General features: G+C 58.2%; 1 protein-coding gene across 1 annotated transcript; it reads right to left on the bottom strand.

The window, feature by feature from the left end:
* Positions 1-1,219: 1,219 nt before the first annotated feature.
* Positions 1,220-19,163, bottom strand: ACE (angiotensin I converting enzyme). The gene is made up of 25 exons (XM_050911825.1): positions 18,954-19,163; positions 15,231-15,398; positions 13,729-13,816; positions 13,342-13,485; positions 12,904-13,095; positions 12,649-12,746; positions 11,943-12,115; positions 11,424-11,647; positions 9,815-9,959; positions 9,374-9,472; positions 9,017-9,139; positions 8,324-8,535; positions 7,638-7,774; positions 7,178-7,336; positions 6,686-6,773; positions 6,338-6,481; positions 5,915-6,106; positions 5,480-5,577; positions 4,401-4,573; positions 3,715-3,938; positions 3,331-3,475; positions 3,027-3,125; positions 2,492-2,614; positions 1,719-1,906; positions 1,220-1,428 (listed from the first exon to the last, which is right to left on the bottom strand). The coding sequence occupies exons 1-25, from the start codon at positions 19,161-19,163 to the stop codon at positions 1,241-1,243; spliced, it is 3,834 nt and encodes a 1,277-aa protein (XP_050767782.1). The 3' UTR covers positions 1,220-1,240.
* Between the last annotated feature and the right edge of the window lie 1,868 nt (positions 19,164-21,031).

Genomic DNA, 21,031 nt, shown 5'->3' with positions numbered 1-21,031 from the left:
TGGGCGGGCAGACACCTGCCTTCTGCTCCTCTCCCGGGTGCAATGAGCCTCTCCCAGGCCTCAGTTTCCCCACGTAAAACATGACCAAGGGCAGAGGCCATCAGATGGGAGGGGGACGGGTGGATCATCCCAGATCCCCTCATTTCCCCTGCTGCTCCAGGCTGCAGCAGATCATGGCTCTTTAAGGCTGCAATAATCCCCAGCCTGGGATTAGTTTTGCACCTAATCACTGCAGAACAAATACAAAGTTTTATTTACAGAAGCAGAAGAAAGACAAGGGCGGGGGGAAAGCCTCAAGCACACGGCTGATCCCAAGATAATCAGGAGCTGGAGGGTGGGAGGCAATCGCTGACCTCGGAGCTCCCCCCCCACCCCCGGCTCTTACGTAAACCCAAGTCATTCCTGCGCTGGAGCCGCAGCAGTCACGAGCTCCAGCCCTGTCCCACCTTGGGCTTGGTGACCCCCGCAACCCTTTGGACAGTTCAGGCCTGGACTTTGGGGATTTCTGGCCCTGGTTCAGCCCCTTCCTTGGGCACGTGCTCCACGGTGAACCCACAAGCTGTCAGCTGCAATGGGAGCCACGGTTTAGGGGAGGATGGAAATGCTGCAAGGGGATGCTGAGCTTTCATGGTGGGGATGGGGGAGGTTGGGTGCTGCAGGTGTGTTGTCCCAAAGCCAGGCTGGTCCCCAGGGATTTGTATGTGCACTGGGTTGGGGTGGCAGCTCTCCTGCTTGAGAGCCCTGTCCCACTGAGATCCCAGCTCACCTGCAAGAAGGAGCCAAGCTGCTGCTCTGAGGGTGACAAGACATGGGTTTATTTTTCATCCATGCAAGCGAACAGCCTGGCAGCAGGCAAACCGGGAGTGGGAACGTGCTCCATCCCTCCCCAAACTGCTCTCTGTCACTTGAAGTCTCTGTGGCTTTGCCCACAGGTCGGAGATGGCTGGTGGGTGCCCAGGCTGGACCAGCTCCCAGCCCTGGGTGCAGGGGCAGCTCGTGACGGCTCCGTGCCTGCCGGTGCCTGAATTTCTCTTTCCCCTTATGCAGACGTTGACAAATAAATAGCTCTTTTCTGCTTTGGCTCTTGCATAGTGGAAAAAACGTCTGACCTGATTGGAGAGAGGAGTCCTGGGCTGCGGAAACCCATGGCTTCATTGGCAAATGTGCCCATGGCATAGCTGCCAGCCTGGCCAAATGCCCATGCTTGCACCCTGTCCGTGCTCCCTTGCTGATGACTGCCTTATTTCAGTTCCATTTCTGAGCTGGATTTGAAGGCCTTTTTCCTGGCTGAGAAGAACTTGACGCCCAAGAAGATGGTGGTGATCAGGAAGATGAGTGCCAGGGCAAGCAGGACCCAGCCGCCTGCTGTGGCTTGGTTGCTGGCCAGGGACATGCCTAGGAAATCAGTTCGGCTGGAGCCGGCTTGGGCTGGAGTGGCTGGAAAATGGAGAAATGAGGGACATGGTTGGTGGTGGTGGCTCTGGGGTGGGGTGTGTTGGGTCACCAGCTCTCCCTTTGCTGGTCTTTTGGATGCCCTCTCCCCTTTAGACTCAGCTCCATGGGAAACCAAAGAGAAGCATCCAAACACCCTGTGGTTTTTGGGGTGGTCAGGGGGCACCAAGGCAGCTCCATCTCTCCCACATACCCCATCCTGGCCCTGGTGAGGGCTGAGCTCTGCCCCATCGTGGACCTGCTGTGCTTGGCTGAGCCCTGCATACCTGTGTAAGGAGTCCAGCTGTACTCTGGCCAGCCCAGAACCTCCCTGTTCTTCTCGTTCTCCTTCACCAGCCATGTCATGAGCGGCTCAAAGTAGCTCATCAGGGCATCAGCTGACATGTTGGGCTGCCCTGTGATGAGCTCCATAGCGTGGGGCCACGGCTTGCTGAAACCCAGCTTCAGGGCCTCCCTGTGGCAGGAGAAATCAGCTCCAGTGAGTTCCCCATCGCCCTTTTGGCCACCAGCCCTTCCCTTTTCCCCGGGGCTTGGGGCTCTGGGTATCAGCAACCCTGCGTACCATCGGTGCCCCCAGCACCGCAGGGCTGCCAGCCCAGAGCACAGGGAAGGAGGTTTTGCTTGGGGCAAAGGCGGGGTTTACATGGAATAAAGCCCTGCAGTGAATCCAGCCTGCTGCAGAGCAGTTCCTGGGTGAAAGCGTTAATTTTGCAGGTGCTTTTCTTCAAGCAAGGGGCTTGTTTTCCCTAAGGAAGCGGGGGCTGCGGAGGAGGAGGAGGAGGAGGATGGAGGGACCCTGGCAGGGTCCCAGCTACCATCTAGTGGCTGCTTTTGCAATCACAGCCCCTGCCCCCAGCCCGAGGTGCGCCTGCCCCGGGTCCCCCCTGACCACAACCCTGGGCCAGGGACCAGAGCATCCCATGCTGGGGCAAGGGAGGGAATGGATGACCAGGGGCTGTGTTGCCTCCTGTCTTGCTGGGCTGGCTTTAAGGTATTTGGGGACATAAATGTCTTGGCTCTGCCCTGCCCACACACCTACCCCAAGATCCTCCCAGCCTCCTTGGACTGATAGATGTCACACTTGTGCAGGGGACCCTTCTGCCCGGCTGCCGCACAGAGTGCCTGGTGGAACTGGAACTGGATCACGAAGCTGACGAAGTACCTGGTGGGGGGTGGAGAGGGGTGAAGACATGGGAATGGACCCTACTGGTGGCTGTGCAAGAGAGGATGTGGCCCCCGTCATCCCCTGGTTGCACCCTCCCAGTCTGGAGGACCATCACTGGCTTTGGAGCTTCACTTGCATCAACTCAGTCCAATCTGCTGATGCCATTTCTCCTTTAACATGTGTTTTATGACTGCGTGGGTGGATGACCCATACTCCTCAGATAAGGAGAAATTCCCCCAAATCCAGCCTTCCTCTCCGAGGCTCTGTCAGGAGCTGCCCAGCACCCTCAGGATAGTACCACCAAGTATCCCACCAGCCATGAAACAAGGTGCCATCACTGGCATCTGAATTGGAGATCCTGCTTCTGTGTCCAAGTGATGTCCCTCCTGCCCCAGCCCTGCTTGCTCACCTGATGTAGGGGACATTGGCAGGGATGTGAAACTTTGCCCCGGGGTCAAAGTCATCTTCAGACCTTGGTGCTGGTGGGCACAAGCCCTGGTACTTCATCCTGGGCCAGAGAGGGAGAGTTAGCCCAGCATGGGGAGGAGAAGGTGGGGTAAGCCAGGAGGGGACACAGCGGGGTGTGAGGACAGTGTGAGGGGTTACTTATCCCATCACGTCCCATTGCAGCCAACTGGACCACAGGGAGAAAACACCCAGCGGGACGATGGCCAAGGCCTTTGCACCAAAAAGAGGTCTGAATTCAAGCACACCTGAGGTTCCACCACTGCTGGTTGTACTCATCTTCCTTGATCCGCCCATCAAACACCTTCCAGCGCCACTGGTCCATGAGGTACCCGAAGGGCAGGAAGGCGATTTTGTCCAGGGCAATGCTCATCAGGTAGTTAATGTCACTTTCTGCCCAGGGTGGGAAGGTGTGAGCAAGGCAGTGCTGTACCCACCTCTCCACCCTGCATGGGTCATTCTGCCCAAGAGCAGAATGTCCCCACCAGGTCCTGTCCCCTCCGTGCATGCAAATCCACTGTGCATGTCCCTGACCCCTTCCACCCTGCCCAGCCCAGCCTGACCCGCTGCATTTCCAGCTGTCCCCAGCAACACCTTCACCTTTGCTGTGTGGTGCTCCCCTGCCAGCTCACCTTCGTTGTCCATGACTTGGTCCAGCAGATTGATGCTGTGCAGGTGTTTGGGGGTAGAGACGGACAAGGCCATGACATCCCCGACAGCCTCATGGAAGCCAGGGTTGGCCCCATCGCGGAACGAGATGGGCTGGTCCCTGTACTGCAGGAAGTACTGGACGTGGCCCATCTCGTGGTGCACTGTGATTAGGTCGTCCATGTTCACCACGGTGCACTGCTTGATCCTGGACCAGGACATGTCGGATGGGGGGAGAAGGGAGGGCAGTGCTGGGGTGAAAATCTCCAGGAACGATCACACCCCCTTCAGCTATTTTTCCCTTTGGCCTCCCTTTCCGCATGCCCCCGCCCCACATCTGATGCCCGGCCGGTCTGGTCCTGCTCCATTGGATTGATCTCTCTATTTTGTCCTGCATCTCCTGCTCCCCTGCCCATTGCCTGTCCCTGTTCACTGGCTTTTCCATTCTCCATGGCAGGGAAGGCATTGATTGCCCTCCATCCACCATGGGGGCTCCTGCCAGCAATGCCCACATCTTCAGTACCAGTGGCAATGCCACAGTGGGGCTGCCACAGCCATAGGGCAAGAGACGCTGCGGTGCCATCAGACCATATGCCCATATTCTACCAAGACATTGCTATCTGCCCCAGCACCATGTCAGCTGGGGCCACCACTTGCTCCCCACGGGCACCTGAAGTCCTTGCGGTTGTAGAAGTCCCAGGCCGAGGCGTGACACACCACCTCCTGCTTGTCTGTCGGCTTCTCAATCATGGACTTGTTCCAGAACTCCTGTGGCATGGGGATGAGGCCCAGAGAGGTAAAGAAATGGTCCGACTCTTCAAACATCTTCTTGGGTGTCCAGCCCTGGGGAGAGAGCAGACAGAGGACCTGGTGAGGGGCAATGGGGGATGCTAGGGGTGCTGGTGGCTGTGGGAAGGATGGGAGGCCAGAGACAGCCTTGTTCCTCTGGGCAGGGGAGATCTTTTAGGGGCAGCTAGAGCTGGATCCAGCCCTTGCCATACCCAGGTGGGTAGATGTCCTGGTTTCGGCTGAGACAGAGTTAATTTTCTTCCTAGTAGCTGGGATAGTGCAGTGTTTTGGATTTAGTAGGAAAATAATGTTGATAACACACTGATGTTTTCAGTTGTTGCTAAGTAGTGTTTATACTAAGTCAAGGACTTTTCAGCTTCTCATGCCCAGCCAGCAAGAAGGCTGGAGGGGCACAAGGAGCTGGGAGGGGACGCAGCCAGGGCAGCTGACCCAAACTGGCCAAAGGGATATTCCATACCATATGACATCATGCCCAGTACATAAACTGGGGGGAGTGGGCTTGGAGGGGTGGATCGCTGCTCGGGAACGAACTGGGCATCAGTCGGCCAGTGGTGAGCAATTGCACTGTGCATCACTTGTTTTGTATATTCTAATTATTTTAGTAGTATTATTGTCATTTATTATTATTATTATTATTATTATTATTATTATCATTATCACTATTTTTCCTTCCTTTCTGTCCTATTACACTGTCTTTATCTCAGCCAACGAGGGTTTTTTTTTCAATTCTTTCCCCCATCCCACTGGGTAGGGGGGAGTGAGCGAGCGGCTGCGTGGTGCTTAGTTGCCAGCTGGGGTTAAACCACGACAGAAGAGAATACGGATGAGGCATGGAGGTTTTTGGCAGCACCAGAACATTTGGCAACATGAGTGGTGGCAACGGCCAAAGGGTGCTGGGTCCCAAGGGGCTTGCCCAGAGCAGCCTGGAAAAGCACTGACCTTTTGTTTCATGGCTGGGGTGGCATCCACCTTGGTGGCATCTGGGAAAGGTATCACCAGGTCGAAAATGTTGGACCATGACTGGGCCCACATGTTGCCTGGGAAGCACAGGAGGACAATGCATGGCAGGAGGGAGACAAGGAGAGAAGAGCAAAGGCAACCAGTTACTCCCAGCTCCTGCGCAGAGTGGATCACCCTGCCTGGTCCCTGTCCTGCCTGCACAAGGGTGATGCAAGCAGAGGCCTGTCCGTGCAGGAGAGCTCAAGTCACAGAGTGTGTTGCCCTTCCCTGGGGCTGACTGGCCTCTGCAGATCCATCTCATGGGGCCTTGGCCCTTCAGCCAGAGCTGAACAGAGACCAGCCTCCACTCTTGGCATGACTTGGAGCAAACTATGCCTGGTGGAAGACACAGCTCTGCTCGAGCAGAGCCCTTACCTAGCAGATGAGCAGGGATGGGACCCTTCAGGTTTATGTGCTCTGCACCATACTTTTTGTATAGCGCTCGGCGTACGTAGGCATGCAGGTTGAGGTACAGGGGCTGCAGCTGCAGGTACAACCTCTCCAGATCTTCCTCAAAGGTGGGTGTCTCATACAGGGATCTCCAGAAGGCCCCGTTGTCTGTGTAGCCTGTGGTAGGGCAAGAGCAGAAGCTGTCAGACACTGCCCTTCTTGGGCAACAGTCTGTCTTGCTGCTCAGACACCCCAGGTCCCTCCATATCAATGAGACAGTGGATCTCATGGGAGTTGATGGGACCTCCACACCCTCAAGATTTTGACCTGCAGTTGGATGATCAGCCCAATCCTCTGCTCACAGAGGGTGAAGACCATGGTGGGTCTCTAAGGGAACAGGGCACTGACCATTGAGCACAGCTGCCTTGTTGCTCAGTTCCACGTATCGCTTGTAGTTGTTCTTGATCTTCTTCCCAGAAGCATCCCGCCAGCCCTTCCAGGCAAAGAGGAGCTCATCATAGTCCCGTGAGGTGGCCATGATGTCTGTGAGGTCTGAAGAGAAAGCAATGAAGCCAAAGTGATGCTGTTGGATGGGCTGAACTGATGCAATGGTGCTAGACCCAACGTGTTGCTCATGGGCCATCACAGAGAAGGTGGGAAGGCCCCTTCATGACCTTTCTCCATGCCCCTATTAAAAAAATCCCTCCTTTCTGGGCCTGTTGCAGATGACTCACTGGACACCCTGCCAGATCTTACCAGGATCCAGTGGGTGACAGGTTTTGTTCTCCCTGCAGACCTTGGCTACACTGTACGTGGTCTCCATATCTGAGAGGAGGGTGTTATACTGTAAAGAAAATTAGATCATATAAACTGGTTATCCTTGCTCCTGCTCTTGGAGAATGTCACAGCCCATTGAGATGTTCTCAGGTGTTTTCCTCTTCCAAGGCCAAGTGTGACCCCAAATGGAGGCAAAGTGGAGTCAATACAAGAGGGACTGGGGCCAACAAGCAATGTGCCATTGTCACCCAAGCAGCCAGGCCCCCCTGCAGCCTGGGGTAGGCGACCTTCGGGTGGAAAACCCCGGAGACAAGGATCTTGGCTTTGTGTAGAAAGGACCAAACTATCACCTTGTTCAAGGGCAGGGCGTGGCTGCCCAGTGGCATTTCCTAAAAGTTGGGAGAAGCCTGTGTCTCCACACAGGGTAGTGGCAAGGGACACCCCATCCTACTGTGTCTCCTTGCAGCTCACCTCCTTCAGCTCATTCTCAGGCAGGGCTGCTCTGTCAATGACACTCAGCTTCTTGAGGATGCGTGTGACACTTTGGTCCTGGAAGTCAGAGGGGTCGAACTGCCTGGCCCTCATGCCGTACTCAAGGGTGTGCTTGGACATGGCCAAGTTCTTCTCCAGCTGCAAGGGCAGGAGGGGACAGAAGAGAAGTTACTTTGAGGAGATCTCTGAGGCACAGGCCACACTAGAAACACCACCTGGCATGCCATGACTGACAACTGCCCCATGGCTGCCCTTGTGGGTACCTCATGGCATGACGAGGGTTTTCATGGAAAAAGGACCTTCTGGGTGAGAACATTACCCCTTGGCTAGGGGCAGAGGCTGCCCTGGTTTTCAGAGCTCATCTGAAACGTGCCCTGGGTACCAGCTGCCTGCCTTGGCTGTTGCCTCTCCCTGCACAGCCCCAGGGTCATTCCCATACCATGATCTCCTTGTTCTCGTTGGTGATGTTGGTGTTGTAGGCCCAGGATGCTTCCGTGTAGGCGTTCCACACTGCCTCGGCCGTGCTGTTGTACTCGGACAAGAACTCTTTAGCTTGTGCTTCATCTGCTATTTTGTCTAGAGGAGGAGATAAAGGGGGGAAGAAGGGGGGAAGATCAGGAGAGTCCTTCTCTTTGCAAGAGCACCACCCCATGGAGAAGCCATGGTCGAGCTTTTCCCAGAACTGCAGGTCCATTGAAGGATGCCACAACCTGGGAACGGGTTGGGCCAAGAAACGGGGGCAGAGGGGCACTGCTGGGGTGTCCCATTGGGCAGAGGACAGGATAACAGGAGAAGCTGCATGCCCTAGACCCTCCTATGTGAGCAGAAAGGATGCAGCTGAAAACAGATGACCTGTCACACCATCACTGATGGCATTACTACAGTGGCAGAGCCACAGCTTCAGACAATGGTATGTCAAGGGGTTGGCCAATGGCACCTGCTTCCTGGGAAGCAACACCCTGTGGGACTCCACACGGAGCTGATTATTTCTCTTTTCTGGCATGGGGACCTCCCCCATGCACAGCAGAGACCTCCCTCAGCACTGTCCTGCCTGAGGGTTAGTGATGTCCCTTGGGAAACCTCTTCCTGCCCCTCCCCAGATGCAGGATGGAGCTGCAGCCTTACCAATGCCTTCAGGGTAGCCTTCAGGGATAGGGGGACGCCAGTCAAACTCAGGCCAGCCCAGCACCTCATTGGTCTTGTTGTTCTGCTCCTGAAGCCAGTTGGTGACAGGGCTGAAGTACTCCAGGAGGGCCCCAGCATCCATCTTATCCGTGCCAGTGAGGTTGAACAGGATTTCTTGCCATGGCTTGGAAGACCCAACTTTCAACACTTCCCTGCAGAGGAGCGGGACAGCAAGAGCCAGCATGAGGCCGGGGGGTGGATGGGAGAAAAGCAGTGATGGTATCTCAGCATCGCAAGGGTTGAAGATGCTATGCCTGAGTGGGACATGAACCTGGGAACTGCCTCTGAAGCCCCCAGCTGTCCTGCATATGGGGACTGAGGACTCCCTATCACATACTCATGCATTTGTTAACACCCAGGGAGTCAATAGGAACCAAATGTGCTTAAGTGACCTCTTGTCTGGGTGGGATCTCATGACAGGGACAATAGCAGTACACTGGTGAGGACCACTCACCCCACCCCCATGCTTCCATTATTTCCATCCATCCATCCATCCATCTGCAAAGCTACTTCTCCAGCCACCTCCTTAGCCACTTTTCCTTCCTTCCTTTCTTCTCTCCTTCCTTTGCACACCATCAGCTTCCACGCACACATCTGCCTGTGGCAATTGTCCCAACCTTCTTCTGTCCCTACCTGAGTTTGGCTCCAGCCTCTTTGGACATGTAGATGTCACAGGTGTGCAGGGGACCGCTGTGGTTGGCTGCCTGGCACAGCGCCTTGTGAAACTGGAACTGGAGGATGAAGCTCACAAAGTACCTGCCAAGGAAGCCCATGAAGGTGAGCACTGGAGACAAAGGGAAGCAGACAAGTCCCAGGGTGTGGTGGAAGGCACCCAGCCACACGTCAGCTCCCCACCATTTGTGGTCCCAAGTGTTGGATGGTCTCTGTATCTTGAGCAGGAGCAACGCATCCCAGTTCCTGCCCACAGAGCTGACCCCCCCACTCCCCCTGCTCCCCAAGCCTCCGTCCCCTTGCCAGCACTTCCTCTACCTGATGTAAGGGGTGTTTCCAGGGATGTGGTACTTTGCTCCAGGGTCAAAGTTGGTTTCGTTCCTTGGAACTGGAGCACAGATACCCTGGTATTTGGTTCTGTAGACAACAGAGAGCAAGAGCATGAACATGGAAACAAGGGGTCAGAAGAATCAAGGCAGGGAACGGGAAGGGAAGGCACAGTGCTGAAGAAATCTGCACAATTAGAGCATGCTTCCATGTATTTTCATCCATCCATCAATGCATCCATCCATCCATCCATCCACCTACCCACCCACTCATCTACCCATCCATCCCGCCTACCCACCCATCTATCCGTTGTTCTCCAGCTATCTCCATGGCTACTTTTTCCTTTTTTCCTTCCTTTCTTCTTTCCTGCCTTCCTTCCTTGCACACCCCCAGCTTCCACACCCCCATCCACCCTTGGTGACTGTCCTCTACCTCAGATACCACCAGTCGTAGTTGTAACGGTTCGGGGGTGTGCGGCCATTGAACACGTTCCAGCGCCACTGGTCGATGAGGTAGCCAAAGGGCAGGAAGGCGATCTTCTCCAAGGCCGTCTTCAGCAGATAGTTGATGTTGCTCTCTGCATGAAACAGAGCCTGAACCAGGTTGGGAAGGAGTCTGGCTGGACAGCACTATGGCCACTAGACTTTTTGTGGGCAAGAGGGTGAGCAGATCTGGATGAGAAATGGGGACAGCATTTCAACATATAATTTTGCTCCCTAGAGAAGGCTGTGTAGGACACAGGAGGTTTCTCTAGATACAGCTCCTGCTTGGGGCAATATATGCCTTTTTACTGAGTGGGGACAACGGGAGTGACAAGCGCAGTGTCCCCTTGCCTTCAGCCTGGCTCTCAGAGTGAGAAGGTCTTTGGCGAGTGCAGCTCTAATGGTTTCCTCGTCACACATTCACCCTGGGCTCTCAGGGTGAATGGATTTTGATCTGCAGGGCTGTCACACCATTCCAAAGACTCTCATGATTTAGACCGAGAACCGGAGTCAACTCTAGTATAGTCACCACCCTATCACGGGGAGCACAGAAGATGGTGACATCTGCTTTCCCCATTGCTTCGAGGAAACCCAGGGAAGGAAGGTTGGAGAACAATCTGCTGGAGACCCAGCTGAAGCTGTGGGGTCAGAGAGGGGTTGGCAGCACTGCCCTGAGGGGCTACTGGCTGCCATCGCTATGGTGGCACGGCTGCGAAGGGCTGGTTAGTCAGGCAGCGATGCCTTGAGGCAGGGACCATCTGCTCCGTGGTGTTTATGCAGCATTGGCCCAACGTGCTTGGCTGCTGCGATGGCTTCCCCGTTATGAAACGTATTTAATGACGAGGCAGGAGGATCCCGGGACTGTCTTTCCTCCGCAAAGCAGCTGCCTGCGGCACAAGTCTGCAAATGCTCGGTTTCCTCTGCTGCCATCTGCTTTGACGTGTCGGCTGAGAGACGTTGGGCGGGGGGAGAGACTCTTGCCAAGCCGGGCAGTGCCCTGCAGCGACAAGTCCTCCTCTGCTGCGCCGGCTGGCAGGCAGACACGTTACCCGCTGACTGTCCTCGTGACTGTGCACGTAAGCACTCAGTGCCACCTCCGCAGAGCTACACCGGGAGCTCCTGGGGTGGATGTTTCTTGGCAAGGGAATGGGGAACTCTGGAAAGGTCAAAGCTGATCAAGCACAAAGACGATGTTTTCAGGTTTGGGGCTCTGATGGAGAAGGGAAGGGCACAGACAAGCTCTGGAGAGCATCCCTCCTGCCCTTGGGGGTGAAGAGGATGGAGCCATGAAGGGTCCTACATGGACCCATGGAGCCAAGAAGAGGTTGTGCATGGACCCATGGAGACAAGATAGCTCCTACATGGACCCACGTAGACAAGAAGGGGTTGTGCGTGGAACCAAGCATGGGTGAAAGGCACACATCAGCCATGGGGTCTTGCCTGCTCTGGGCTGTGTTGCCAGACTGCAGGCCACCCTGGCATGTCCCAAACCCTTCCTGGTGCCACAGGCAGTGCCTGAGCCCTTCAGGCCACCCAGCTCCCCAGGGTGGCTGCCATACCTGCGTCCTCAGTGACACTGCTGAGGAGACCGATTTTCTGGAGGTGGCTGGGGGTAGAGACAGACAGGGACATGACATCGCCAATGGCCTCGTGGAAGCCAGGGTTGGCCCCGCTGCGGAAGGAGACGGGCTGATCCTTGTACTGCAGGTAGTACTGGACGTGGCCCATCTCGTGGTGCACCGTGAACAGCTGCTCCATGGTCACCGTTGTGCACTGCTTGATCCTGCCGGGTGAAAGCAAAGCATTGCCTGAGCTGAATGAGGGACCTCGGCTGCCTGTGCACCCCCTCAATGGGAAGGACCCTCCACAGTCCCTGAGAGGGTGGCAGCACCCCGTGGGGTAAGGGAAAGACCCAGTGGAGGAGAAGGCAGGGCAGCATGGTGCCCCAAGACCTTACCCCAGAAGGTGACACATTGGGCTGCATGGCCAGGCTGGGGGTACCCAAAATGGTGACCACCAGGGGGGATGGAGGAGGATCTTACCCTGGAGCCCCAGGGCCCCTGCATGCCCCCACGCACCTGAAGTCCTTGCGGTTGTAGAAGTCCCAGGCTGAAGCGTGACACACCACCTTCTGCGCGTCCGTCGGCTTCTCAATCATGGACTTCGCCCAAAACTCCGGGGGCATCTCCAGCAGCCCCAGGGAAGTGAAGAAGTCCTCCGAGACCCGGAACATGTGGGTGGCATTCCAGGCCTGCTGGGCAGCAGGCAGTAGGTTACGGCTGAGGAAGAGGCTGCCCATGCCCTGGACATTGCCTCTGATACTCTCCCAGCACTGTGGGGATGAGGTGGGTCCCTCCAAGGGACCAGAGCCCTGCCCTTCTCACCCTGATGGGGAGCCCTGGCCCCAGAAATGGGGTGAGCATTCCTAAGAACCACTGAACAGCGGTGCTGGCACCCAGCACGGACAAGAGAGGGGAGCAGGGCTGATGCCCCAGGAGGGCTTGGAGCTGTGTGATGGTGTGGATGCAGCCCCCAACCCGGGGACTGGCACCGGTCCTACTACACTGTCCTTCCTCTTTGCCCACCCACTGCCTCTTTGGTCGTCGCCAGAGGAGGAGTGGAGTCATTTCTTTGTCCCTTCCCCTCCCAGACATGGCTTTTCTGCTGTCCCCTATTGCAGGTATGAGAAACCACTCACATGGGGTCAATGTTATGCACAAGCCTTGGCCAACACCCCCCGATTTTGTCCCCCCGGTGCCACCAGTGAGTCCCTCAGCCCATCACCTGCTGCACCATGGTGCTCGTGACGTCGAGGTTGGGCTTCTCGGGGTAGGGGACCATCAGGTCATAGATGTTGTTCCACTGCTGAGCCCACATGTTGCCTAAGGAGAGAAAACAGCTGGAGCAGAGCTGGTGGTAGGTCGAGAGGAAGAGAAATACAGTGATAACTGGGACCTCCCTGTCCCACTATGGCCCTGTGTGTGCCCCTCTGGCCCCACCAGCACCCCTGGGCACAGGCTGGGGGGTCCCTCCTCTTACCCAGGAGGTGAGCAGGGATGGGACCCTTCAGGTTGATGTATTTGGGGCCGTAGCGGTCGTACAGCTTCCTCCGGACGAAGGCGTGCAGGTTGAGGTAGAGTGGCTCCAGCTGGTTGTAGAGATGCTCCAGGTCATCCTCGAAGGAGGCTGAGTCATACCAGGAGCGCCAGTAGCTGCCCGTGTCCTTGAATCCTGCCAGGGAGGCAGTGATGACCCCTGGCCCTGGCCCCTGGGGGCTGTGCCCCTACCCAGCCCCAAGAGCTGGGACCAGGGGACAGCAGTAGGATTTTTGCCCCTTCCCCAAAGTGTGGGCACCAGGGAAATGGAAGTTGGATGCCCGGCTGCATGCAGGATGGGGAGAGCAGCAGGGCACCCCATCGCCCCAGTTCCCACCCCTGATCCCTGGCCACCCCCTGCATCCCCCCATCCTGCTCGTACCATCCATCTGATAGGCCTCGTTGCTCAGCTTCACGAACTCCTCGTACTGGGCGCGCAGCGGGATGCCCGCGGCGTTGTGCCACCCCTCCCAGGCATAGAGCAGCTTCTTGTAGCTGCGGGAGGTGGCCATGATGTCCGAGATGTCTGGGACAGAGGGGACAAGTAGGACATGAGAGAGGGGCAGGAGGAGGCCACATCCCACAGCAGCTCTGCAGAGGTGCCACCACCATCGCGCCAGACCCAAATACCCATCCTCGCCCCAGGACAACCCTGATGAACATGGGTGGGACCTGCCAAGCCCAGCCCGCTGGGGATGTTGGGACCAGGACAAACTCATGGCCATGGGGTGCTCAGCACCCCGCAGGGGCAGAGGGACCAGAACCATACCTGGCTCCAGCTCCCAGCAGGTACTGTTGGGCAGGCACACCTTGGCTGTGGAGTAGATTTTTTCCATGTTGCTCAGGATGGTGTTGTACTGCAAGAAAGGAAAAGATGTTGGGGCTGGAAGGGGATGGGAATGGCCCTTCAGGAGGGATCTGCAGACTTCCCAGCTCCGGAGCGTGTGTGTGTGTGTGTGTGTGTGTGTGTGTTCGGAGGGATGTGGAGGAGGATTGGTGTGTTTACACAGCGCGTTTTTGGTGAGATAAGCGTGTTATCACCCAGACTCTTACACCCTTCGCATGGTGGGAGCAGGGAGGCTCTTTGGGACAGACAACCCGTGCACAGCCGCTTGCCGAACCCCCCTTGAAAGCGGCGTGAGTGCTTGTGGTGTCCCAGAGCGGGGCTATTTATAAAGCTCTTTGGCAGCGGGGCTGCGGCACGGCCTGTTTATCTAAGCGGGTAAAAAAAAAAAAAAAAGAAAAGCAGGAGGAGGAGGGGGATTTATTTCTGTGAACTTCAACAACAGCAAACAATAGCAACAGGAGGTTTCCTGGAACCTGCGCGGGGAGTCCATTCCCAGGGAAGGAAATTCCTCTGCTCTGTCCCTCTCTCCGCTCCCATCCCTCTGCTCCGGCCAGGCGGAGGGGATGGAGACGGGGGATGGTGGTGGCTGCGGGATGGAGCTGCCCAGGGATGGGCGAGACATGGCTGATGTGCAGGGAGGAGACGTGATGCTGTCTGTTATCTGGGAGAGGGCAGGGATGGGTTTCCTGGAAGGAACTGGGGCTGACGCTTCTCTGGAAGGGATTGTATCACCGGGCTTTGCCGGGCTTTCGGTGAGGAGGGTGGTCAGGGAGCCATGGGCCAGGCTGGAGGGGATGGCAGTGCCAGTGTCCCTGCACTCGTGCAGAGGCAAGTGGCTGCCAGCCTCAGCCTGGGCAATATTTTCACGCATGGAAATTGAAATCACGTTGCATTTAGGTAAACTACCCTGAAAGCTCAGGACCGTGATGGGGAAGGCTCAGGATGTCCTGATGTCCCTAGCGCGGAACTGTGTCACCAAGGCACAGCATTTCTGGGCTTGCGGGGAGGGCTCAGGAGCCGGGTGGCTGCAGCAGCCCTCCTTTTCAGTGGGCTGCGTCCCCGAGGAGCCCCAGGCGGGGGGGTCGAGCCAGCTGGCCCCCGGCCATGGGCACAGCCTGGCTGGTCTCCAGGTGACACCCAAGGCTGCTCTGTGTAAGCAGGAAATCTCCAGTTCCCACTGGCATAGCTCTGAGATGAGGTTAGGGCTGGCTAATGGGGCCAGCAGGCACCCCACATCCCCCCGAGATAATACCCCATCTTCCCTCTCTGTCACTGTCTTCCCTGTGCAGAGGCCAGGGAGACCCTCCAAAATGCAATGGAGGGGCAATGGGCCAGCAACAGAGTCTGGAGGCTTGGGAAAAATCCCTTTAAGGAGTTTCGCAGCACTCCAGCAATGCCCAGGGCTTCGCCGGCACCTCACCTACCCGCTCTCTCTTCTCCAGGGCCAGGTTGGAGGGTCCCAGGGTCTGGATGGAGCTGATGATTTTCTTCAGCTGAGGGTCTTGGAAGTTGTTCCAGATGCTGCCGTAGAGCTCCTTGGCTTTCTTCCCCCACAGCTCCGTGAAGTTTTGCTCCTCCAGCGATGCCTGGACCTGCACGGCGAGAGGGGACGTGGGGACTCAGGACCAGCCCTGGGACATGCCACCACCCAGGCGACAGTCTGGGGGCCAGGTTCAGAGCCACGAGGGTTTGTGGGAGCCAGAGGGGACAGGACACAAGGTGGCAGGCAGGGCTGTCCCCAGTCCGTGACATTCATAGATAGAGACATCAGCTTCCAGCCAACACGGCAACGTCTGCAGCCCCCGCTCGCCTGTGGTGCTCCCGGCGAGCACCCGCCAAGGTGGCCTTTGAGGATGTTTTGGGGGTGGCTCCGGGGTGTCGTGGCCCGGAGGGGGTGGGGATGCTGGGACAGGGGTGTCCACGCCACGCAGGCAGGGTGGCCGGGTGCTCCCAGGCTGGCTCTGGCAGCTGCCAGACCCCAGTTTCAGAAGGAGCTCTGAGGTCTGGCTTCATTTTATTCCTATTCCTCCTGTTTCTCACCTTTGTGGAAGCCCAGAGGAAAACTAAAGATGCCACATTCACTTTTCTCCTTCCTATACCTCCTTGCTAGATCTATATGTTTCTCCTTTGGCTATCTATCTGCAGCCCATGCCCTATAAGTGCCACATCTAGGTTTCACCTTGCAGAGGGGCACCCATTTGCACAGAGCCCCTGGGTTTGGGTCTCTCACTGTTGCCCATCTCCTGCCAGCCCCAACCTCCCTTCCCAGGGCCGTGGGACGGCCGGGAGCTGCCTGCACCGTGGGGGGTTATTTAGGCAGCTGAAGCCGCAGCCAGCGGCCACAATTTTGGGACAGGCTGTATTGCGGGCGGTCACATTCCAGCCCAGGCAGTGTCAGCTGTATTTTCAGGAAACACTGATCTTTCGAGAGCGTCCCGACCCGGGTGATGAGCAGGATGGAGTGAGAAGGTGCAGAGCGCCTGTTCACTGTCCGTCTGCCGTCCCGGCATGATTTATGGAGCTCATTAGCTGTTATTCGTGGCATTTTTAGCCTGGCTCCAACAAGCCTGGTTTGTTTTATTTTAATCTTCACATTCCCTTGGCTGGCAGCAGGGAGGGAAGGGAGTTACGGTGCAGCAGGGTTGGAGGCTGCCGGGGGCAGGCACCCGTGCAGCTGGGGACACAGGGGTGGAGATGCCAAAAGTGCCGGCTGCCCCTGGCTGCCCACCGCCGAGCACCCACCACCTCCCTTGAACATCCCAGCACCCACAGCATCACTCTGGGTACCAACTGGCCCTGGTCCCCTGGCACACCAGGATGTGCCAGCCCCACGGACACCCTGCACTGGAGCAAGATGCTCTTGCATCACCCCACTAAAGGAGGGATAGCTTACCCCTTCCCAGACTCTGCTGCGGAGCCGGGGGAGCTGTAGGAAGCAGAGTCCAGCTGTGTTTTGTCTTCCCCTTGAACAAGCGCCTGTGTTTGATCAGGCAAATCATACCCTAAACTCTCCTGACAGCTCCGGCGGAGCAAGCCGAGGCCGGCAGCGCTGCCCGAGACCCCCTCGCCGTGGCCATGCCCACCAGCCCTGGCCCTTCGTCCCTGCAGCTGGGAGCTCTCTCTGTGGGGGTGCCCCTTTGGGGGGCTCAGAGGCCCCCTGGACACCCACAGCCCCCAAGTCTCTCTACCAAAGCCCCCCACTCCAGTCCCTCCCTGCTCCTGGTTGCACAGTGAAGATTCAGCAGCGCAGGATGCGGCCCGGGGCACTGGGGCTGCTCTGCCCTGGGCACCCGGAGAAGTCTCGCACCCTTGAGCAGCCCCTGAACCCCAAACACCATCACCAGCCTCTTGCCCAGAGCCCCAGCTTCCAGGAGATGGTACATCTCCCTCTCCTGCAGCTGAGCTCCCTGTCTGTCATTCCAGCGTCCCTCTGTCCGTCCCTGCGTGGCTGGGGGCTGCTGCCCTGCCTTTGGCCCCCTGCCCCCTGTGTCACTTTGTCCCGGGGCCGCCTTTCATGGCAGGTCCTGGCGTCGCCCACATCATGGTGGCCTGGCTCAGCCCCTCTTGTGTTATAGACATGTGTGGGGTTTGCCTGGCCCAAGGCTTCCCCAGATCCCCCAAATTCAGCCTTTCGGGTGGCGCTGGCCAGCTGTTAACCCTTTAGTACCCAGTGCCTCCCCATCCCACCGCACACCTCCCTGCTGCCCCGTCGGCGGGCTGATCTCAGGGGCCAGATCCCCTCCTCTTCCTGGGCTGGCTTGGGAGCCCTGGCATCACAGGGAGCTCCTGGCCGTGATCCTCAGGCATTTATTAACACAGGGAAGGGTGAAAGCTGGCCTGGAACTGCCTCTTGAGAAAAGTTCATGTAAGGTACTTTCCTGGCCCTAAACTTGGACTCGGCGTGGCCGGGATGCTCCTGCTCTGCCCCAAGGTCCCCGACCCCACCACAACATCTGCAGCAGATGCTGGACGCCTGCCCAGACATTGCGTCAGCTCGCCGAAAAAAGGCTGAAGGGGCACCTGGGTGCTCTCGGCTGTCCTGCCAAGTTGGCAGCGGCTGGACCTGGAGGCAATCTTCCCCCCCACGCAGGAAGACACATTTCCTTCCTGCCGCAGGGCACGCTGTGCACCACCCCGTCCCCGTGGGATCCGGAGGGGTTTGGGGCTGTGTGGCAGCCCTTGGGGCGCGGGAGTGATGCTGGGGTCCCTGAACACACGTAAGGGCTGCACCGACCCCCCCCGTGCACCACTAGCTATATGGGGTGGCAGGTATATCTCCAAGCTGCACGCAGTGCCGTGGCCGTGCCCCCCGCGCCGGGGCAGCCAGCAGCTCCCCGGGCACAGCAAGAGCCGGGGAAACCTCTGCAGCCTGCCCAGGCACCGCGATTCCCCGGCTCGCACCGGGTAGGGACCGTGCTGCAGCTCACCGGCTTAAGAGCAGCCCCCGGGCTGCTCGAACTCCCTGCCCTGCTAAATCCAGCCCAAACACACGCAAAGCCCCGGAAAAACAGGCACATGCCTGTGGGATGCACACAGCCTTGCTCCCTGCTGGGACTCTGCCTGCACATAGCTGGGCTGATGTCTAATTCCCCATAGCCTGGAGTGCTGTCCTGAAGCTGGCTTTGTCCCCATGGGCTGGGGACACAGGGATGAGGGGTGGCAGCCCCGGTCCCCATGCCACCCCATTGCTTGTGCACTCTTTGGGCTCCCAGTGTCTGCCCCAAACCAAAAGCCTCCAGTGCTGGGATGCGGCAGGGCTCCAGCACGGCACAGCGCCGGGACGTGGTGGCACCAGGCAGGGACGGCGACAGGGACACTTGACACCTGACCGGGGTCTGGAGAGAGGGGGAAGGAAAGTGGAAGGTGCTGGGAGGAGGGAACCACCTCTAAAAATAACCCCGACTCTGCCCCAGGACCAGGGCTGTCACTCCGGCACTGAGCCTCTCCGAGGGCCAATTTGGGGCAAAACCCCGCAGTTCCTGGGCTACAAGTCCCAGCCCTAGTTTGCCATCCTGGGGTGCTGAGAAAGGAGCCCGCGAGGAGGAAAGGGACCACGCCAAGTGTCCCCACCGTGCCCCAGCCCCCCCCCGCAGTCCTCGGTGCTGGGGACACCCCCGCGGTGGCATCGCCCCCGTCCCGCCACCCACCTGCAAAGCAGCGTTATCGGCCGTCAGGTTGACGTAGTAATCCCAGCTGGCTGAGACGCTCTTGAAGAGGACGAGCTCGGCCGTGCTGTTGTAGGCGCTGGCGAAGAGGGCGGCCCCTTGCTCGGTGGGGTCATACTGGGGGGGCTCGAGGCCGGGCTGAAGGGCACCCGCCAGGCTCAGCCACAGCAGCAGCCCCAGAGTCGGGGGCATCGTGGCGGGAGCGGTGCACGGAGTGGGGGGGCCCCGTTCGGTGCCTTGCGAGATAGCTTTGCCTCCGCTGCCGGCTGCTTATAAGCTAGCAGCCTTCGCACAAACCCTGCCCACCGAGCCTGCCTCACAGATAAGACCGGAGCATTTTGCTCTCCCTTCGGTGACTCCTAGGCTTGCGGGAAGGAGCGGGGACCGAACGCTGCCTTGGGGTGCAAAGTCCTTTTGGCGCTTGGCCACGCCAGGAGGGAAGGGGCTGGGACAGGAGGGAGGGAAGGAGACGGAGGAGAATTGAGGGAAAGGTGGAAAAAAGAGAAAGGAGGAGAAAGGTTGGGGGTGAATGAGGTGGGTGGGAGGCAGCTCCAACCCTGCAGGGTCCCGGTCCCCTCCTGGCTCGGCGCAGGGGGATCCAGCTCAACCAGACCATGGCGCTTGGCAGGACATCCCCTCCCCACACCGGCATCACACGGCGAACGTCCCTCGGCAGTGCCCCGGCCACCCGCTGCGGGGCACGAGGGCGAGCGCAGGAGGGAAAGCACTCACTTGGGGGGCAGCCAAGGTCCGTCTCCTGCTGCTTCTGGCCAAAGCGACCCCCTTCACAGCATAACCCCATTTTTTGGAGAAACGGAGTATTTCTGCTGGCTATGAAGGAAATCCCATCACATCACACCAAGTGTTTTGGACTTGGAGGAATTAAGCTGATGACAAATGAGTAACAAAAAGTTCCTTCAAAATGAAAACCAGACCCGTGTCGGTGGGTTTGATAGTTCCTTTCTTTTTTTTTTTTTCTTTTTAATTAACTAAATCCCTTTCCCCCAGGGCCTGGCCCCAGCCCTGGGAGCCGTGCCTGGGCTGAGCTTAGGCCCTGGGTTGGCTGAGCCCATCACCCCTCAGCGGGTCCACTGCCCCATGGGGACACAGCGGACACCTGCCACGGAGGGGAGAGCTTTTTTGGGGGGGACAGAGGGAAACCCCTTGACCTGTTGGCCCCGCTGGGTGCTGCAGCGCAGCCGGGCACCGCCACAGCCCCTCGGCATGAGCCCATGGGGTGACCCTGCGGGGATAGCACGGCCCCTCGACAAGGGACGAGTCCTCCTGCCAGGGCTGGGGACCCTGCGGGGTGTGCAGAGCCATTTCCAAAATAAAAAAGAAAGGGATTTAGGAGCCTGCAACCCTCTGATGTCTATTACACCTCCCTCCAAAAATCACGGCTTCCCACCCTGCCCTACCACCCACCACCCGCACAGGCTGACGTGGGCTCCCGAAAATCCTTCATCCCCGCGACCCCAAGGCCGTATGGGCATGCAAACAGCACCGGCACCGCCTGCGAGCCGGACATCACAGAGCCAGGGGCGAAGCCAGCGTCTGCCTGCAGCCCCCCTTGCTGACCCCTTTCCCCACCGGCCACAGGTCTCTGGAAACTCCAGTTTACTGGGAAGTTGGAAAAAATGGTTGGTTTGGCTCCAATTTGGCTGATGACCAAGCGCCGATGAATGGAGATTTCCTGCGCCCCCGCCAGCCTCTGTTCCCAGCTGCGCCGGGGAGGGGTTTTCCCGGCTCTGGGGCGTTGCGGTGCAGCCTCCGGCACCGGCGGGGGTCTTGGCGGTGAGCGGCGTGGCCGAAACGGGCTCTGCAATCTCAGTGCGGCGCTGGTATCCGGCAATCCCAGCGAGGGAGAGCTTTTCCAAGGTTGGTGGTTACGATGGGTGACCCTGTGGGGGAAGGGCAGCTCTCCATCATTTTGCACGTGAGCATCTTCCAAGGCTGGTGCAAGAGGGGCTGCTGGTGCTGCTGCGGGACTTTGTGTCGGGCAAGAGGTCCTCTCGACGGCTGCATCTCCAAGGCTGCCCGCAGCTCTGTGGCATCCCGTC

The sequence above is a fragment of the Gymnogyps californianus genome, chromosome 28, assembly GCF_018139145.2.
Source record: "Gymnogyps californianus isolate 813 chromosome 28, ASM1813914v2, whole genome shotgun sequence".
NCBI classification, from domain to species: Eukaryota; Metazoa; Chordata; class Aves; order Accipitriformes; family Cathartidae; genus Gymnogyps; species Gymnogyps californianus.
The sequence above is the reverse complement of the archived record's forward strand: the minus strand, read 5'-3'. Positions and strand labels throughout refer to the sequence as shown.